The sequence below is a fragment of the Epinephelus lanceolatus genome, chromosome 10, assembly GCF_041903045.1.
Source record: "Epinephelus lanceolatus isolate andai-2023 chromosome 10, ASM4190304v1, whole genome shotgun sequence".
Lineage (NCBI taxonomy): Eukaryota > Metazoa > Chordata > Actinopteri > Perciformes > Serranidae > Epinephelus > Epinephelus lanceolatus.
The window spans coordinates 45,358,254-45,378,567 of record NC_135743.1 but is presented as its reverse complement, the minus strand read 5'-3'; the positions used below and the strand labels follow the sequence as shown (position 1 = coordinate 45,378,567).

The 20,314-nt window shown below is 40.8% G+C and overlaps 1 protein-coding gene across 1 annotated transcript in view; it reads right to left on the bottom strand.

Annotated features, from left to right (window-relative positions):
* Window positions 1–244: 244 nt before the first annotated feature.
* sacm1lb (SAC1 like phosphatidylinositide phosphatase b) overlaps window positions 245–20,314 on the bottom strand; it is a 69,773-nt gene continuing 49,703 nt past the window's right edge. Inside the window, exons 15-20 of the mRNA XM_033638335.2 lie at window positions 16,392–16,461; window positions 16,180–16,252; window positions 9,697–9,790; window positions 4,404–4,496; window positions 4,274–4,331; window positions 245–4,084 (exon numbers count right to left, since the gene is read on the bottom strand). Of these exons, the coding sequence (XP_033494226.2) occupies window positions 3,948–4,084; window positions 4,274–4,331; window positions 4,404–4,496; window positions 9,697–9,790; window positions 16,180–16,252; window positions 16,392–16,461 (525 nt within the window). The 3' untranslated portion in view covers window positions 245–3,947. The remainder of the gene's footprint in view (window positions 4,085–4,273; window positions 4,332–4,403; window positions 4,497–9,696; window positions 9,791–16,179; window positions 16,253–16,391; window positions 16,462–20,314) is intronic.

The window sequence follows — 20,314 nt, the reverse complement described above, 5'->3', positions numbered from 1 at the left end:
TATTATTATTATTAATATTACAGCCTAGAGTAATTGATCATACACTGTCAGGTGCAACAGAGGATGATAATGCACAGAGACCTGCAGAAAGACCCAAAGGCAGCTGTTAGATTAATAGAACTACTGTAACGTATAAGTTCTGTACCAAAACAGGCCTATAAATTTCATAAAATACAAAACACATCTCAGGAAACTGGCAGCCAAGATGATGATATGGTGAAGAGAACATTAACTTTGCAGTAAATTTGCCTTAATTAAAACATTTTATTTATTACTTTCAGTATCATATTATAACTCCAAACTCATTCACATTAAGGCATTACAATTCTTAAGTCAAATGAGTGTTTTCCCTGGTGTTCATGACTCGAACTACAGGTCCTGACCATTTATGAATTTTGTTTGTACCTAAGAGTAGATTCTAAGTACAGAAGTAAACTGACGAATGCCACAAATTCTCTTAAGTCACTTGTATGTGCCACATGGGTCTTGCTTATGGCCCACTAATGAAGAAGCATTAATCTACCTTAAGAGAGAAAAAAATTAGTAATGCATGTGGGTGATCCTCAAGTTGAACATTCTTAGTGCCAGGATGACTGCCTGACTCAAATTATGCGACTTCATAGAAACACAATATTAAACAATATTGTTTACATTTAACAAATACACTCAACAAAAATTTAAACACAGCAGGCACTCAACGAGTATATTTCTCTCAAATTTTGGTCACAAACCTGTTAAAGTCCGTGTTAGTGAGTACTTCTCCTTAGATAATCCATCCGCCTCACAGGTGTGGCATGTCAAGATGCTGATTAAACAGCATCATTACAACACAGGTGTGCCTTGGGATGGTCACCATAAAAGAACACTATAATATGTGCAGTTTGATCACACAACACAATGACACAGATGTCCCAAATTTTAAGGGAGCTTGCCATTGGCATGCTGACTGCAGGAATGTCCACCAGAGCTGTCGGCTGTGAAGTGAATGTTAATTTCACTACCATAAGCCGTCTCCAATGTCGTTTAACTAAATTTGGCAGTACATCCAACCAGCATCACAACCGCGCAAGTCAGTTTCAATGACAAATTGCTGTCAGGTCCAGACCCTGGTGAGGACAATCAGCATGCAGATGAGCTTCACTGAGACAGTTTCTGACAGTTTGTGCAGAAATTCTTCAGTTGTGCAAATCAACTGTTGCAGTAGCCATTAGGCTTATAGTAGTGCAATTAACATTCAGTTCACAGGCAACAGCTCTGGTGGATATTCCTGCAGTCAGCATGCCAATGCCACGCTCCCTCAAAATCTGGGACATCTGTATTGTGTTGTGTGATCAAACTGCACATTTTAGAGTGTCCTTTTATTGTGACCATCCAAAGGTACACCTGTGTAGTAATGATGCTGTATAATCAGCATTTTGATATGCCGCACCTGTCAGGTGGATGGATTGTCTTGGACAAGGATAAGTGCTCAATAACACACATTATTAGAAATTTGTGACCAAAATTTGAGAGAAACATATTTATCGAGTTCATAAAAAAGCTTTAGATCTTTTAGTTAAACCTGTGAAAAATTGGAGCAAAAATGTTTAAATTTCTGTTCAATGTACACTGAAGGAATTTCAGAAATAACGACATTGTTTAACAAGCAAAATATTAAGTATATCCATGCATCTCCGTCCCAAATCAAATCACACAGTCATTTGGATCAGATTGTCCATGTGTAGCAAACAGCTGACCAGTGCTGCTGAAACAACATCCAATATAGCAACACAATTGTATCTTTAATGAAAGTGTGGCGGGTACAAGGAAAAATGACATGAATGTAATAACCAATGATATTATTATGGAGGAATGAACTAAGTAAATGTTGGCACCTCAATACCAAAGACAGCTGCCAGTCTGCCACTAATGCTCTGAAACAACAACCTGTAACTTGACTTCCTGCTGCTGCAGTTACTTGATATTGTGTCAGATTTAGCATGTTAAGCAACAGTGTCTTTAACATCCCTCTAAAGTGTTAATGTTAAAAGGTTAACAATTCTGTTTAACTATATGTTCTCTGTATTCCTGCTCACAAGTGACTCATCTGAGAGCAAGAATTAAGTAAATAACACAGAATTCGAATTCTAATTTAAAAGTTCCATGACACCTAATGACACCAGTCAGTTAATGATACACTTGACTGACGAGAAATGTTACCAGCCTACATGTAGTGTTAAACAGGCTCCAAACAGGAACAAAGCATTTCTGCCTTCTACAGTATTATTTACATTCTGCAGTGGCCTTCTAATCGATCAACCTCATGATTTTCACTGTGTATTGGTAACTATCAGTGACACTCATAATAATCACAAACATATGTTAAAGGGATAGTTCAAGTTTTTTGAAGTGGGTTGTATGGGGTACTTATCCAGAGACAGTTATGTTACATACAGTAGATGTCAGTCAGCATGCCCCCAGTTTGGAGAAGCACGCTGGTGTCTGACATGGAAGCTAAGCATTCTACTGCTGTGGATGGGTCAGCAATTTAACATATTTTAGCCACCTATGAAAAGCCCCACCTTAAAATATCAAGATCATTTTCAGTGTACGCTATATTGAGGGTATTTTCACTGCTTTAACTTAATGTCAGACAGTGATTTCCCACGGAAAAATGAGGCCATTCTATCGCCATCTTCAAAGCCAGACTCCATTGAGAAATACAGTGATTTAACATTGCTGAGCACAGGAGCTACTGGTCTACTGCTGTCTCCATCAGTTAATTTGTTTGTGTTATTATGTGACTTTGGTGTTTAAAAGGGTTAGTTTCGTTTCACCAAAGTCACACAATAATACAAACGAACTAACTAAAGCAGCGGTAGACCAGCAGCTCTCTCGCTTCACAAGGTCAAATTACTGTTTTTGTCAATGGAGTCTGGTGGCTTTGACAAGAGCATAGATGGGGAAATAAAGCTAACTGTCTGACGGAAAGGTAAAGCACTGAAAATACTTTCAGCATACCATAGACTTAAAGTGATATTGATTTGTTTAAAGGTGGGACTTTTTTAGGTGGCTAAAATATGTTTTGTTGCTGACCCATCCACAGTTGTCGATTCCTGAGCTTCCACGTTGGACTCCAGCCTGCTCCTCCAAAGTAGGGGAGTGCCGACTGACATCCTTTGTATGTAATACACTGTCTATGGATAAGTACCCCATACAACTCCACTTCAAAAAATTCCAACCATACTGTCTAATATATACCTGATATTTTATATGAAGTGATAGAGACCGCTCAAATGCATAAGTCAAGTTATGAATTGATATTTGGTATTCTGAGGACTTGCAATAACACACTTACAGGGTAATTTTAATTTTGGTAAAAGAAGGCCGGATGCCTTGGGGCCATTGGAACAGGACAGTCTCATATCCATTACTGGTCTTGAAGACTCTGAAACCGATAGCATTTAACCCAGGACAGAGCAACTGTACATGGAAAGACATAAATGGCAATGGTGAAAAGAAAAGACAAGAGGCAAATTAACAGTACAGCTGTACTGTGATATCACAGCAGCTGTTTTGATTCTGATCCCGATGCATCCATGAGGGGAATGAAGTGGGACAAACATTTATGTGGGATCTCACAGCATTCTTCTGAAATCATGAACAATCACATACAGTAGGAATATACTCCAGAGGTTCATTGTCCAGTAAAACTGTGGACAGACAGACCTGTCCACATGTCAGTAGCTGCAGTGTGGACAGCAGCAGGCCCGTGCACTCCCAGTCTCTGTCTTTCCGCCTTCGTGGTACACGAGGCCGGCCCTACTTACCACCCCCCTCCTCCACTCCACCCTCTGTTAGTAAAGGCTCCAGACCTGCTGATGCTGATGTTGGGTGTAAAGTGATGAAGAGCTAGAGGATGAGGTAGTGAGCTCACCAGGGCCTAGCTGCTTTCCACACACACACATTCAGTCCAGCTTTTCCTTCTGGACCAGCTTGGGAGCATCTACAAAGTCCAGTCCATTAAAGAGGATGAGGCCGCCCGTCACCACGCTGGCTGTTCCCCAGAACAACACATAGGCCAGAGTCTCAGTCCATGTGTCACCTGACAGGGGACAGGAGGTCATACCAAGTCAGTTGAAGACATTTAAAACTAATTTGGCCTCCCCTGTCAAAATATTGTGGGGACTCTACAATGATAGTAATTAGTGCATAGTGGACATTAATTCATTTTAAGATGATTTGTAGGTATGAAAATGCCTGTTAATTTGAGTTTCTTGCAGGTTTGTCTTACCAGCCATTAGCAAGCAGATGATACACATGGAGAATGCTACCACCATGACGATAGGCAACTAAAAAAGGACAAGAGTCACATTAAAGACATTGGAAAGAAAAAACTATCAATTTTCCTGAGCGCTTCTTACCGTCAGAAACTTCCAGTCTTTGGGGTCATGCAGTGGGGTGGACCAATCAGTTTCATCCACAGCATAGTTCCCCAGGAACAGATCAATTGAGTCCTGCATTAAAACAGACCAACTGTTTCAACAGTAATTCTTCTCTGCAGTTGACTCTGCAGTTGAGAGTATCTCCAAGTGGCCAGCATTGACTACTCAGCTGCTCTGTGATTATTCATACTTCTGTCGAGTCAGCTTTAGGCAGTTTTGTTGTGTAGAGCTTCAGGATTTTTTGTATGCAAGAAATGTCAGGGTGTATACTATAGTACCAAGAATTCATGGATGAGAGACGTGAGCTGACTGGACATACCGTAAAACTTCAATTAAAAGCCTAGTCCCAATTAAACGCCCAGTCCATTTTACTAGCACAGTGTGGCTACACATTTTGACAAATAAAGGCCTGTCTCAATTAGACGTCTGGTCTGGTTGCCGAACACATCATTTTTATAGGAGTTCTTTGGATGTATAAAATTGGGTTGCTTTGCTACCCACTTGAGCTAACGTTAGTTAGTTGTTTAGATCATGCATACAAATATAAATGTTTAAACTTTTATCAATATGGAGATGCTACACATCGTTAGCTTGGTTAGAATCTCCACAATTCAACCATTCAGTTCATTTTACTGAAACCATGAGAAGATGACAATTCATTCAAATCTACTGCATGGTAGCAGTAACCCAGTAAGTTAAGTAGGTCATATTCTGTTAGTTCGTAAGGGTCCACCAATTAAAAGAATCGAAGGGGTTTTTCATAAAAATGAATTCAAGTTGCAAATATTAACAGATATTAACAGGATAAAGTGGTGCTGTGTTGGTATGCCTGGTGCCATAATCCTCGGGTGCCGTAAAACAAGTGTCAGAACTCTCTCTCTCTGATGCACTCTGTCGGAGCTAAATCAAATGATTCATAATTGATGTTATCTGAAGCCTAATTTTTATACAAGTAATATTCATAGTGGTTTAAATAAACAATCTGATCGTATTTCCTATCTTTGCTGAGCAACAATTTTATGTAAAAGGAATTAAAAGCCTGTCCCATATAGAAACTTGTATACCCCTGTTGAGTTCAGTGACTCAAGCAAATAATAGCCTGGGCTAGTAATTGATGTTTTACGATACTAAACCACCTCATCATGCATTGCAGCTCTTCAGCTTGTCCAATGGTGGACTGCAAGGCAGACAGTTTACGTTACTGACAAAATGATGGCGAGTGACTCAACACTTAAATATTTAATACTTCTAATCTGCCTTTAAGCAAGACTGGAAAATATTACATTTTGAGGAAGAGGTAATGCAGTTTACATTTGTGATAAACAGTTTCCATTCAACGGTAGCTCAGACAGGTCACGTTGTGATTGATAGTCATGTTGGTCATGCTGGTATTCACAACCACAACTCTTTATTTAGTAGGCAGTGTGTACAGACTTATAATATACACTCTCTGGGTCTCATTAATCAAATGTGAGCAGAACGAATTTGTGTGTAAACTGTTAGCAGAAGGAAATTTATGTGCATTTCGGCATTCATTAATATGTTATTTGCTCCGATCTTTTCGTAGGTAAAATCTACACCTTCTTCTGACAACTTTGTATTGTGCTCTATTATGTTCACAATACAGAGATGCCTTTAAAACATGTAAGTTAAACATGGCAAGAGATTAGAAATATAACACATTTAACTCAATTAGTTGGCAAATAGCGGATTTCCATTAGGTCTTAAAAATGAGAATGTGTTATTTAAATCAATCAATACGTGTCTTCTACATTTCTGTTCCCACTCTAATCAATGAGGAGCGAGAACTCTACAAATGTATCCTCTGTTTGAGTGGTGAGACGATGAGGCCGAAGTTACTGACCAAACACTACGCTATCAGTGATGGCTGTCAAAATGTACAGTGATTTAACACTGACAATAACACGTACAGTACAGGCCAAAAGTTTGGACACACCTTCTCATTCAATGCGTTTTCTTTATTTTCATGACTATTTACATTGTAGATTCTCACTGAAGGCATCAAAACTATGAATGAACACATGTGGAGTTATGTACTTAACAAAAAAAGGTGAAATAACTGAAAACATGTTTTATATTCTAGTTTCTTCAAAATAGCCACCCTTTGCTCTGATTACTGCTTTGCACACTCTTGGCATTCTCTCCATGAGCTTCAAGAGGTAGTCACCTGAAATGGTTTTCCAACAGTCTTGAAGGAGTTCCCAGAGGTGTTTAGCACTTGTTGGCCCCTTTGCCTTCACTCTGCGGTCCAGCTCACCCCAAACCATCTGGATTGGGTTCAGGTCCGGTGACTGTGGAGGCCAGGTCATCTGCCGCAGCACTCCATCACTCTCCTTCTTGGTCAAATAGCCCTTACACAGCCTGGAGGTGTGGGGTCATTGTCCTGTTGAAAAATAAATGATCGTCCAACTAAACGCAAACCGGATGGGATGGCATGTCGCTGCAGGATGCTGTGGTAGCCATGCTGGTTCAGTGTGCCTTCAATTTTGAATAAATCCCCAACAGTGTCACCAGCAAAACACCCCCACACCATCACACCTCCTCCTCCATGCTTCACAGTGGGAACCAGGCATGTGGAATCCATCCGTTCACCTTTTCTGCGTCTCACAAAGACACAGCGGTTGGAACCATCAGACAAAAGTACAGATTTCCACTGGTCTAATGTCCATTCCTTGTGTTTCTTGGCCCAAACAAATCTCTTCTGCTTGTTGCCTCTCCTTAGCAGTGGTTTCCTAGCAGCTATTTGACCATGAAGGCCTGATTGGCGCAGTCTCCTCTTAACAGTTGTTCTAGAGATGGGTCTGCTGCTAGAACTCTGTGTGGCATTCATCTGGTCTCTGATCTGAGCTGCTGTTAACTTGCGATTTCTGAGGCTGGTGACTCGGATGAACTTATCCTCAGAAGCAGAGGTGACTCTTGGTCTTCCTTTCCTGGGTCGGTCCTTGTGTGCCAGTTTCATTGTAGCGCTTGATGGTTTTTGCGACTGCACTTGGGGACACATTTAAAGTTTTTGCAATTTTCCGGACTGACTGACCTTCATTTCTTAAAGTAATGATGGCCACTGGTTTTTCTTTAGTTAGCTGATTGGTTCTTGCCATAATATGAATTTTAACAGTTGTCCAATAGGGCTGTCGGCTGTGTATTAACCTGACTTCTGCACAACACAACTGATGGTCCCAACCCCATTGATAAAGCAAGAAATTCCACTAATTAACCCTGATAAGGCACACCTGTGAAGTGGAAACCATTTCAGGTGACTACCTCTTGAAGCTCATGGAGAGAATGCCAAGAGTGTGCAAAGCAGTAATCAGAGCAAAGGGTGGCTATTTTGAAGAAACTAGAATATAAAACATGTTTTCAGTTATTTCACCTTTTTTTGTTAAGTACATAACTCCACATGTGTTCATTCATAGTTTTGATGCCTTCAGTGAGAATCTACAATGTAAATAGTCAGGAAAATAAAGAAAACGCATTGAATGAGAAGGTGTGTCCAAACTTTTGGCCTGTACTGTACATCACCATACCTTGTGAGTTTGCTGTTGACTGCTCCAGTGGAGGCATGTGGCTGTTTCCCCTGACAGAGGTCTCTCCTACAATGCAAGCAATGCATTCATCTGCAGCAGAGAGCTGAGACGAAGAGCCTCCTGTAGCTGTTGTGGGTTTTTGTTTGTACTTAAGCATTTCTTTGCATCAAGTTTCATATCGAACCATTTTCATTTAACTTCTTAGATGGTTCTTACAACAGAGGACACAGAGTTGATGGCATCCATTACCTCCTTCCAGGCCTTTGATTGACCTGTCCCTGTCACACCACTACTAACAGAAGAAAATAAAATGTTTTTCTCAACCCCACTTCACCTAATAAACCTTCAATCTCAGCATCAGAAAAGTTTTTCTTTTTCTCTCTCTCTCTTTTGTTTGCTCCATGTTCATAGGTCAACAGCATGAATCTATCCATAGTATTTATCACATCCTTATATGGTGGTCACTGGCTATTCATGGGTGGGGATGTATGCTAATTGCTGACTAGCAGGACCGCGCTGTCAATTTATGATTGATTGGCATTCATGAACATACACACTTGTCTAAGAGTTTCCGATGGGGTTCCTGAATCTGGTGTAGAGCTTAGATCGGGCCCAAAAAATCCAGCCCAACCCGGCCCGAGCACGTTATGTTCGGGACCGGCCCGGCCTGTCCAATTAACTGTAATTATGGGCCCGAGCCCGATTTAAACCCGACATTTTTCAATAAGTTGGCTGTTATAATTAAGAGTATTAAACCACAATTCTTGTTATTTGAATGACAGAAATATAGGATCTTAATGAATGGCGCAACACGGAAGCATGATTATGTAATAAAACAGGTGTTTATTTTAGGATCCAGGTGGTGAAGGGCTGTGCGCGCACAATGTTGCAACACTGGATGTGTGGAAAGGATGACGCAGTTATTCGGCAATTAAACCACCGTTTATTACTGAACAGTACAGGTTACTGTTGGCCGTAACCACGCCAAAACAACCAACAAACAACAACTTAGCTGAAACTCCATCTGTGCACTCCTGCTCTCTCCTCCAGCTCGCTCATACACACACCAACACGCGCACTCACACAGCCCTCCTCATCCCCGTCACACTCGCACCCCGCACCTCATTTAATCCCAAACATGCCATTAACTCACAGAACATTGACTTATTAACAGAACATTTACTGCAGGGTCGCTACAATACATAGCCTATAACATTATCAAATCATAGCTTTAAAAAAAAACAAAAAAAAAAACATCATATCTGACCGGCCCGGCCTGGGCCCGTCAGAGGGAGGGGGGCTCCCGGCCCGACCCGGCCCGGGCTCGGGCTCGGGCAGAGAATCTAAGCTCTAATCTGGTGTAGATTTTTAGTACCAAGGTTTTTATGTGCCAATCTACTAACAGATTTAATAACATCTCATGATTGAGACCCAAAGTGTTTGAGTGCCCTGCAGACATTTTCTCACACATTGTTGATGTGCAGGTTGTTTTTTAGTCCATATGGTGCATTCATATATGTAGTTACATTACCACATGGACTGGATGGATGCTGTAATGGTAAAGATAGTGAAGCAGCAGCCCCATCCTTCTAATCAAGAAGAAACAGGTTTATTTCACCTTGCACAAGGACTTATCTGGCAGAGATGCCACTAATGCTCATTGTATTAGTATGACTGTAAAACAAACAGATACCATAGCATTAGTATCAATGAAGGTTTGGACCCACCTGTCTGAAACCATCAGAGAAGTTGTTTTTGTAATATCGGATCATGGAGTTCCAGCCATCCATCAGCAGCCCCCACTGAGTCCTCTTTCCGGTCCTGAAAGATCATGTTGTTCAACACCATAAAGAAAATCACTCATGTCCCCACAGGATGAATGCAAACCATTTTAATGAGCCCTGACCTTTCCTCTAGCATCATCATTTACACCACCTAACTCAAATCTAATTGACTGAGAACATGTCATGCTCCACAGAGGATAAACCCTCTCCATTTTAGAAGCTTTATGATCTATCTATATGTGTGTGTACACACATACTGTGTGTGTGTGTGTGTGTGTGTATGTGTATATATATATATACAGTCAGGTCCATAATTATTTGGACAATGATACAGTTGTCGTCATTTTGGCTCTGTACACCACCACAATGGGTTTTAAATGAAACAATGAATACGTGCTTAAAGTGCAGACTCTCAGCTTTCATTTAAGGCTTTTTTCAAAAATGTAGTATGAACCGTGTAGTAATTACAACCATTTCTTCACACAGTCCCCCAACTTTAAGGGCTCATAAGTATTTGGACAAACTAACATAATCATCAATTAAACAGTCAGTTTTAATACTTGGTTGCAAATCCTTTACAGTCAATGACTACCTGAAGTGTTGGACACATAGGCATCATCAGATGCTGGCTTTCTTCCCTGGTGATGCTCTGCCAGCCCTTTACTGCAGCCGTCTGCACTTCCTGCTTGTGTTTTGGGTGTTTTGCCCTCAGTTTTGGCTTCAGCAAGAGAAACGCACGCTCAATTGGATTCAGGTCAGATGATATGACTTGGCCATTGCAGAACATTCCACTTCTTTGCCTTAAAAATGTCTTTGGTTGCTTTTGCAGTATGCTTCAGGTCATTGTCCAACTGCACTGTGAAGCATTGTCCAATGAGTTTTGAAACATTTGGTTGAATCTGAGCAGATAATGTAGCCCCAAACACTTCAGCTTTCATCCTGCTGCTCTTGTAAGCAGTCACATCATCAATAAATACAAGAGAACCAGTTCCACTGGCAGCCATACATGGCCATGACATAACAGTACCTCCACCATGCTTCACTGATGAGGTGGTGTGCTTTGGATCATGAGCAGTTCCTTCCCTTCTTCCTTCTCTTGTCTTCCCATCATTCTGGTAGTTGATCTTTGTTTTATCTGTCCATAGTATGCTGTTCCACAACTGTACAGGCTTTTTAGATGGTTTTTGACAAACTCTAATCTGGCCTTCCATTTTTAAGGCTAACCAATGGTTTGCATCTTGTGATAAACCCTCTGTATTTATTCTAGTGAAGTCTTGTCTTGCTTACAAGAGCAGCAGGATGAAAGCTGAAGTGTTTGGGGCACCATTATCTGCTCAGATTCAACCAAATGCTTCAAAACTCATTGGACCATGCTTCACAGTGCAGATGGACATTGACCTGAAGCATATTGCAAAAGCAACCAAAGACATTTTTAAGGCAAAGAAGTGGAATGTTCTGCAATGGTCAAGTCATATCATCTGACCTGAATCCAATTGAGCATGCGTTTCTCTTGCTGAAGCCAAAACTGAGGGCAAAACACCCAAAACACAAGCAGGAAGTGCAGACGGCTACAGTAAAGGGCTGGCAGAGCATCACCAGGGAAGAAAGCCAGCATCTGATGATGCCTATGTGTCCAACACTTCAGGCAGTCATTGACTGTAAAGGATTTGCAACCAAGTATTAAAACTGACTGTTTAATTGATGATTATGTTAGTTTGTCCAAATACTTATGAGCCCTTAAAGTTGGGGGACTGTGTGAAGAAATGGTTGTCATTCCTACACGGTTCATACTACATTTTTGAAAAAAGCCTTAAATGAAAGCTGAGAGTCTGCACTTTAAGCACGTATTCATTGTTTCATTTAAAACCCATTGTGGTGGTGTACAGAGCCAAAATGACGACAACTGTATCATTGTCCAAATAATTATGGACCTGACTGTATATATGTTTATGTATATGTGTGTGTACACACATACTGTGTGTGTGTGTGTGTGTGTATGTATATATATATATATATATACATATATATATATATATATACATATATATGTGTGTGTGTGTGTGTGTGTGTGTGTATATATATATAAAATCTGTGTTAGTGAGCACTTCTCCTTTGCCGAGATAATCCATCCCACCTCACAGGTGTGGCATATCAAGATGCTGATTAGACAGCATAAATATTGCACAGGTGTGCCTTAGGCTGGCCACAATAAAAGGCCACTCTGAAATGTGCAGTTTTGCTTTACTGGGGGGAGGTCTGGGGGGGTCAGAAAACCAGTCAGTATCTGGTGTGACCACCATTTGCCTCATGCAGTGCAACACATCTCCTTCGCATCGAGTTGATCAGGTTGTTGATTGTGGCCTGTGGAATGTTGGTCCACTCCTCTTCAATGGCTGTGCGAAGTTGCTGGATATTGGCAGGAACTGGAACACGCTGTCGTATACGCCGATCCAGAGCATCCCAAACATGCTCAATGGGTGACATGTCCGGTGAGTATGCTGGCCATGCAAGAACTGGGATGTTTTCAGCTTCCAGGAATTGTGTACAGATCCTTGCAACATGGGGCCGTGCATTATCATGCTGCAACATGAGGTGATGGCCGTGGATGAATGGCACAACAATGGGCCTCAGGATCTCGTCATGGTATCACTGTGCATTCAAAATGCCATAAATAAAATGCACCTGTGTTCACTGTCCATAACATACGCCTGCCCATACCATAACCCCACCGCCACCATGGGCCACTTGATCCACAACTTGACATCAGCAAACCGCTCACCCACACGACGCCACACTCACTGTCTGTCATCTGCCCTGAACAGTGAAAATCGGGATTCATCCGTGAAGAGAACACCTCTCCAGCGTGCCAGACGCCATCAAATGTGAGCATTTGCCCACTCAAGTCGGTTACGATGACGAACTGCAGTCAGGTCGAGACCCCGATGAGGACGATGAGCATGCAGATGAGCTTCCCTGAGATGGTTTCTGACAGTTTGTGCAGAAATTCTTTGGTTATGCAAACCGATTGTTGTAGCAGCTGTCCGGGTGGCTGGTCTGAGACGATCTTGGAGGTGAACATGCTGGATATGGAGGTCCTGGGCTGGTGTGGTTATACGTGGTCTGCGGTTGTGAGGCTGGTTGGATGTACTGCCAAATTGTCTGAAATGCCTTTGGAGACGGCTTCTGGTAGAGAAATGAACATTCAATTCACAGGCAACAGCTCTGGTGGACATTCCTGCAGTCAGCATGCCAACTGCACGCTCCCTCAAAACTTGCAAGATCTGTGGCATTGTGCTGTGTGATAAAACTGGACATTTTAGAGTGGCCTTTTATTGTGGCCAGCCTAAGGCACACCTGTGCAATAATCAATCAATCAATTAATTTTATTTATAAAGCCCAATATCACAAATCACAATTTGCCTCACAGGGCTTTACAGCGTAATACATCCCTCTGTCCTTATGACCGTCGCAGCGGATAAGGAAAAACTCCCCAAAAAAACCCCTTTAACGGGGAAAAATCATGCTGTCTAATCAGCATCTTGATATGCCACACCTGTGAGGTGGGATGGATTATCTCGGCAAAGGAGAAGTGCTCACTACCACAGATTTAGACAGATTTGTGAACAACATTTGAGGGAAATGGTCTTTTGTGTGTATAGAAAATGTTTTAGATCTTTGAGTTCAGCTCATGAAAAATGGGAGCAAAAACAAGTGTTGCGTTTATATTTTTGTTCAGTGCATATATATATATATATATATATATATATATATATATATATATATATATATATATATACATATACAGTACAGGCCAAAAGTTTGGACACACCTTCTCATTCAATGCGTTTTCTTTTTCTATTTCTTTTTCTTTTTCTTTCTCTATTTACATTGTAGATTCTCACTGAAGGCATCAAAACTATGAATGAACACATGTGGAGTTATGTACTTAACAAAAAAAGGTGAAATAACTGAAAACATGTTTTATATTCTAGTTTCTTCAAAATGAGAAGCAACTCATTGCACCAGTTGGGGTTAAATAACTTGTTGCCAGCTGAAAGATAATCGCCCATGCAGTAATAATCCAATAGGAGGCTCGTACCTATTTGCTTAGTTAAATCCAGGTGGCGACTTTTTTTTTGGCCAGGCAGTGTACATACATACATATATATATATATATATATATATATATATATATATATACACACACACACACACAAATACATATACATACATATACATATATATACATATATATATATATATAGATATACAGTACAGGCCAAAAGTTTGGACACACCTTCTCATTCAATGCGTTTTCTTTATTTTCATGACTATTTACATTGTAGATTCTCACTGAAGGCATCAAAACTATGAATGAACACGTGGAGTTATGTACTTAACAAAAAAAGGTGAAATAACTGAAAACATGTTTTATATTCTAGTTTCTTCAAAATAGCCACCCTTTGCTCTGATTACTGCTTTGCACACTCTTGGCATTCTCTCCATGAGCTTCAAGAGGTAGTCACCTGAAATGGTTTCCACTTCACAGGTGTGCCTCATCAGGGTTAATTAGTGGAATTTCTTGCTTTATCAATGGGGTTGGGACCATCAGTTGTGTTGTGCAGAAGTCAGGTTAATACACAGCCGACAGCCCTATTGGACAACTGTTAAAATTCATATTATGGCAAGAACCAATCAGCTAACTAAAGAAAAACCAGTGGCCATCATTACTTTAAGAAATGAAGGTCAGTCAGTCCGGAAAATTGCAAAAACTTTAAATGTGTCCCCAAGTGGAGTCGTAAAAACCATCAAGCGCTACAACGAAACTGGCACACATGAGGACCGACCCAGGAAAGGAAGACCAAGAGTCACCTCTGCTTCTGAGGATAAATTCATCCGAGTCACCAGCCTCAGAAATCGCAAGTTAACAGCAGCTCAGATCAGAGACCAGATGAATGCCACACAAAGTTCCAGCAGCAGACCCATCTCTAGAACAACTGTTAAGAGGAGACTGCGCCAATCAGGCCTTCATGGTCAAATAGCTGCTAGGAAACCACTGCTAAGGAGAGGCAACAAGCAGAAGAGATTTGTTTGGGCCAAGAAACACAAGGAATGGACATTAGACCAGTGGAAATCTGTGCTTTGGTCTGATGAGTCCAAATTTGAGATCTTTGGTTCCAACCGCCGTGTCTTTGTGAGACGCAGAAAAGGTGAACGGATGGATTCCACATGCCTGGTTCCCACTGTGAAGCATGGAGGAGGAGGTGTGATGGTGTGGGGGTGTTTTGCTGGTGACACTGTTGGGGATTTATTCAAAATTGAAGGCACACTGAACCAGCATGGCTACCACAGCATCCTGCAGCGACATGCCATCCCATCCGGTTTGCGTTTAGTTGGACGATCATTTATTTTTCAACAGGACAATGACCCCAAACACACCTCCAGGCTGTGTAAGGGCTATTTGACCAAGAAGGAGAGTGATGGAGTGCTGCGGCAGATGACCTGGCCTCCACAGTCACCGGACCTGAACTCAATCCAGATGGTTTGGGGTGAGCTGGACCGCAGAGTGAAGGCAAAGGGGCCAACAAGTGCTAAACACCTCTGGGAACTCCTTCAAGACTGTTGGAAAACCATTTCAGGTGACTACCTCTTGAAGCTCATGGAGAGAATGCCAAGAGTGTGCAAAGCAGTAATCAGAGCAAAGGGTGGCTATTTTGAAGAAACTAGAATATAAAACATGTTTTCAGTTATTTCACCTTTTTTTGTTAAGTACATAACTCCACATGTGTTCATTCATAGTTTTGATGCCTTCAGTGAGAATCTACAATGTAAATAGTCATGAAAATAAAGAAAACGCATTGAATGAGAAGGTGTGTCCAAACTTTTGGCCTGTACTGTATGTATGTGAAAACTGACACTTTCAGGACAGTAGTTAGCCAGTTAGCAAATTAACAACACTACCTGATGCTGAAAGAAGAAAGCATATTCACTGTGCACTAGTTAACAACAACACAAACTGTTATGAACTGTTTCTGCTTAAGAGCTCAATAACTAAAGACAAAAAAAATCTTACCTAATCTTACAAGTTTGTTTGGGTCTCACTCCCTTTGACTTTAGCTATTTGTTTACTTTCCACACTTCCATTTCTCTTGTCGTGCGCTGAGCTGAACTGCCAGTTAGAGTGGTTTCATTCATTGATGGGCTCCGCCATCTCTGATGCCCATTCATTTTGCCCAATCGGCCAAAAAACAGCTGATAAGGGCCAACTAGAGCCGACAATGCCAGACCCACTACAAAGTCTAGGGAAACAGACGCTGACACTGACAGATGTGTCAGGGCCCTACACTGCACACACTTACACGGTTCCTTTGTCATTAGCAGGTAGTTAGCATGTGTTCAGCTACTGTTTGCTGCGTGAAAACTGACCTGGTGAAGTCAGTCTTCAAGGCACCAGTACCAGCATACTGCTTGGCACACGCATCAGCATTGTCTGCCCAGGCTGAAAGTGAATAGACAGCAAAGAGGACAGAACACAATACCCAAAAAGAAATAGAGGAAACAGATCATATTAATATCTTTAACCTTAAAAGAGTGATTAAAAAACTACTGAGGTCACTGGAGTGTGAGGGTGAGCCCACCATTCTGGTACATCTTCTTAAAGTCTGCCTGCTCTTCAATCTGCTGGCCCATGTGGAGGACTCCCATTCTCTGCAGGTACAAACACATTTGAGTTAAGAGGCAAATCAAAAACTACCTTCTGACTCCTCTGTTAAAGTCTATGCTTTACATAAATAACATTTATTTATGTTACACAAATAATACCGATACAAATTTATCTCCATAGGTTTCAATGCTGTGTCTTAATAATCACAAACTGCATAATTAAAAAATTGCATGTAAATTAGGGATGCACCGAATATTCGGTAACCGAATATATTTGGTCGAATATTGCAAAAAAAAAACACACATTCAGTATTCGGTGGAATAAGTGAAAAGCAAGGCAGAATAATAGCGCCGTGTTTTGATAACGCAATCACAGCAGACACAACAGCGTGCGGTGACGGACAGAGTAAAATGTCGGCAGTGTGGCGATATTTTACTCCGTCCGTCACTGCACTCGCATTTGCGACTAAAAATAGTTTTGTTCGAGCAAAATAAATCATTCAGCACGTTGTGTGAGTACAGATTTCAACCAGCAGCAGAAACGAAAGGCGAATCCCGCCAGTTGTGGGTTGAACCAGGGTGACAGACAGACTGTTCTTTACTTATGAAGGGACTGTTCTTTACTTGTCAGAGGAGGATGGTGGCTGGTTGATTTTTATTTTATTTTGATCCCTGCTATGTTAATCACTTATTGATGCTGTTTTTGAAGTATGAATAAGTCAATAAGTAATTTATTCCATTGAAATATCACTGATGTATTATAGAGAAGTGATTTATCTTTTCATAAATGACAAAAGGCACATCTGCCTCATTTTCGCTGTGGTATCGTGATACTACTCAGAACCATGATATTTTCTGTACATACTGTATTTTTGGTAGATTGGAGCGAATGAGTGATGAGGATTTCAAGAAAGCAGACGAGTTCATCAAGCTCATGCGAATCCTCTACACCAGCACCCTGGCTGTATCAAGCGAGAAGACACCAACGTGTGGGCAAATACTTCCAATCCTAAAGAAGTTGGAGACTCACTTCACAGCAGCTGATGACGACTCTGTCTTCACTGCCTCCATAAAGGCCAAGATATGGAGTGACCTGTCCAGCCGCTATCAGGTATTAATTATGCATCTACACTACAGTAACCTTAGTAACAACCTGTTAGGTGGTGTAAGGGAGATACGATTCATATTGATTGATTCATTCATTCATTGGTCTCAAATTATTCAGGCCCCTTTTTTCAATTTGCTGTCTTATAGTTTAAGTTTAAGTTTATTTCATTTATATAGCACCTGCAAACAGCATTTGGACCAAAGTGCTTCGCAGGCAAACATGTCATATACACATATATGCATAAAGACATGTAAAATACATGTGCATATAGTCTTAAAATACATCAAATTAAATACAATTTGCCATCTTGTAAATGGGTCTGAAATTGAATACTTTACAAAGCCACTGTACATCTGTCTCATGCTGTGTGTTGTAGGATGGTGAGATATCAGCATTTCTAGAGGAGGCAACTATAATGGATCCTAGATTCAAGGCTAAAATGGACAACAATGCTGCCTGGGACCGGGTGAAAGATGCTGCAGTGAAGATGGCAGGTCCAGAAGAGTCAGAGCACCAGGTAAACACATTGGCCATCTACAAATGTAACAAGCTATGAAACTGTTGTCAGCCTAAACTGTGAATTGCTGGATGCCTGTAATGATGCATCACTGGTATTTTTCAGCTGCCAATCGGGCAGGACGATGAAGATGGTGAGCGTGAGACCATCCAGTGCCAGGAGTACATCAGTGTGTCTGATCAGGAGGAAGAGGAAAATGTGGAGGTAAGGACATTGTGAATATTTTCATTTTCTTGGGAACAGGGTCTTACTCTGGTCATCCTTAAATGATCACTAACAGGATTTATTGTCTATTTCAGACTCAGAGTCATCCTCCCAAGAAAATGAAAATAACACCCTTAGAGGAGCTCTTTGAGGAGGAAGAGAAAGAAGCCCAAACAGCAGCTGAGAACATATGCTCCCTTTCCTGCCATGAGAAAGCTGAGCAAGAAATAAAACTGTACAGGAACCTGCCCCCTGTGTCCATGAGCACAGACCCTGCTAGGTGGTGGTGGGAGAAGAGGTCCACTCTCCCCATCCTGTCAGATTTGTCTGCCACATATATGTGTGTGCAAGCATTATCAACCCCATCAGAGAGAGTGTTCTCAGTAGCTGGAGACACTATTCGCTGCGAGGGTCATAAGGACAGAGGGATGTCGTATGCTGTAAAGCCCTGTGAGGCAAATTGTGATTTGTGATATTGGGCTTTATAAATAAAATTGATTGATTGATTGACTATTAGCCAAGAATGGTGTAGGATTCGTCCAGAAAAAGCAGATATGCTCATTTTCTTGCAAAAGAACTGTTAAGAAATTTACTCATGCTCCCCAACAGCCTAGCTGGAGACACTATTAGCCAAGAACGGTGTAGGATTCGTCCAGAAAAAGCAGATATGTTCATTTTCTTGCAAAAGAACTGTTAAGAAGTTTACTCATGCTCCCCGACAGCCTAGCTGGAGACACTATTAGCCAAGAACGGTGTAGGATTTGTCCAGAAAAAGCAGATATGTTCATTTTCTGCAAAAGAACTGTTAAGAAGTTTACTCATGCTCCCCGACAGCCTAAATGTGCAGTCTAACAGTGCGATCATTTTCTTTACACAATTGTGTATTTTTCATCTAATTGCACTGTGCAACAATTAAAATAAAGTTTTTGTATTTGTATGATTGCATCTGTGTTTATTATATACTTGTTTAAGTATAGCAAGTATAATGAATATAATGTAGGAATCGGTAAGAGGAATCGGTAAGGAATCGGACCGTTAAGAAGGAATCGGTAAGGAATCGGAATCGTTAAAATCCTAACGAGTCCCAACCCTACGCACGGTCCGCTAGCATAATGCTGACATATAACGGAAATCTTCATAGACGCGCTAACAGAAATTAGCATTGAAATTAGCATAACGGCATTACAATGACAAACAATAAAGTGCAAGTGAGCAACTCTACATAACATAAGCAAATAAACTCAGAGTAATGCATTTGTATTTACAGACATATGTTTCCTGTGCTCTATTAAACTTTAACCATGTCATTGTGCACTACTGCAAGTCTGCATATTCTTCTTCTAACACTACTCAACACTGAAAAGGTATAACAACTAAAACTCAACTCATATATATACATACATATACATACATATACATACATATATATATATATATATATATATATATATATATATATATATATATATATATATATATATACACATATATATACATATATATACATATATATATCTATATATATATCTATATATATATATATCTATATATATCTACAGTACAGGCCAAAAGTTTGGACACACCTTCTCATTCAATGCGTTTTCTTTATTTTCATGACTATTTACATTGTAGATTCTCACTGAAGGCATCAAAACTATGAATGAACACATGTGGAGTTATGTACTTAACAAAAAAAGGTGAAATAACTGAAAACATGTTTTATATTCTAGTTTCTTCAAAATAGCCACCCTTTGCTCTGATTACTGCTTTGCACACTCTTGGCATTCTCTCCATGAGCTTCAAGAGGTAGTCACCTGAAATGGTTTTCCAACAGTCTTGAAGGAATTCCCAGAGGTGTTTAGCACTTGTTGGCCCCTTTGCCTTCACTCTGCAGTCCAGCTCACCCCAAACCATCTCGATTGGGTTCAGGTCCGGTGACTGTGGAGGCCAGATCATCTGCCGCAGCACTCCATCACTCTCCTTCTTGGTCAAATAGCCCTTACACAGCCTGGAGGTGTGTTTGGGGTCATTGTCCTGTTGAAAAATAAATGATCGTCCAACTAAACGCA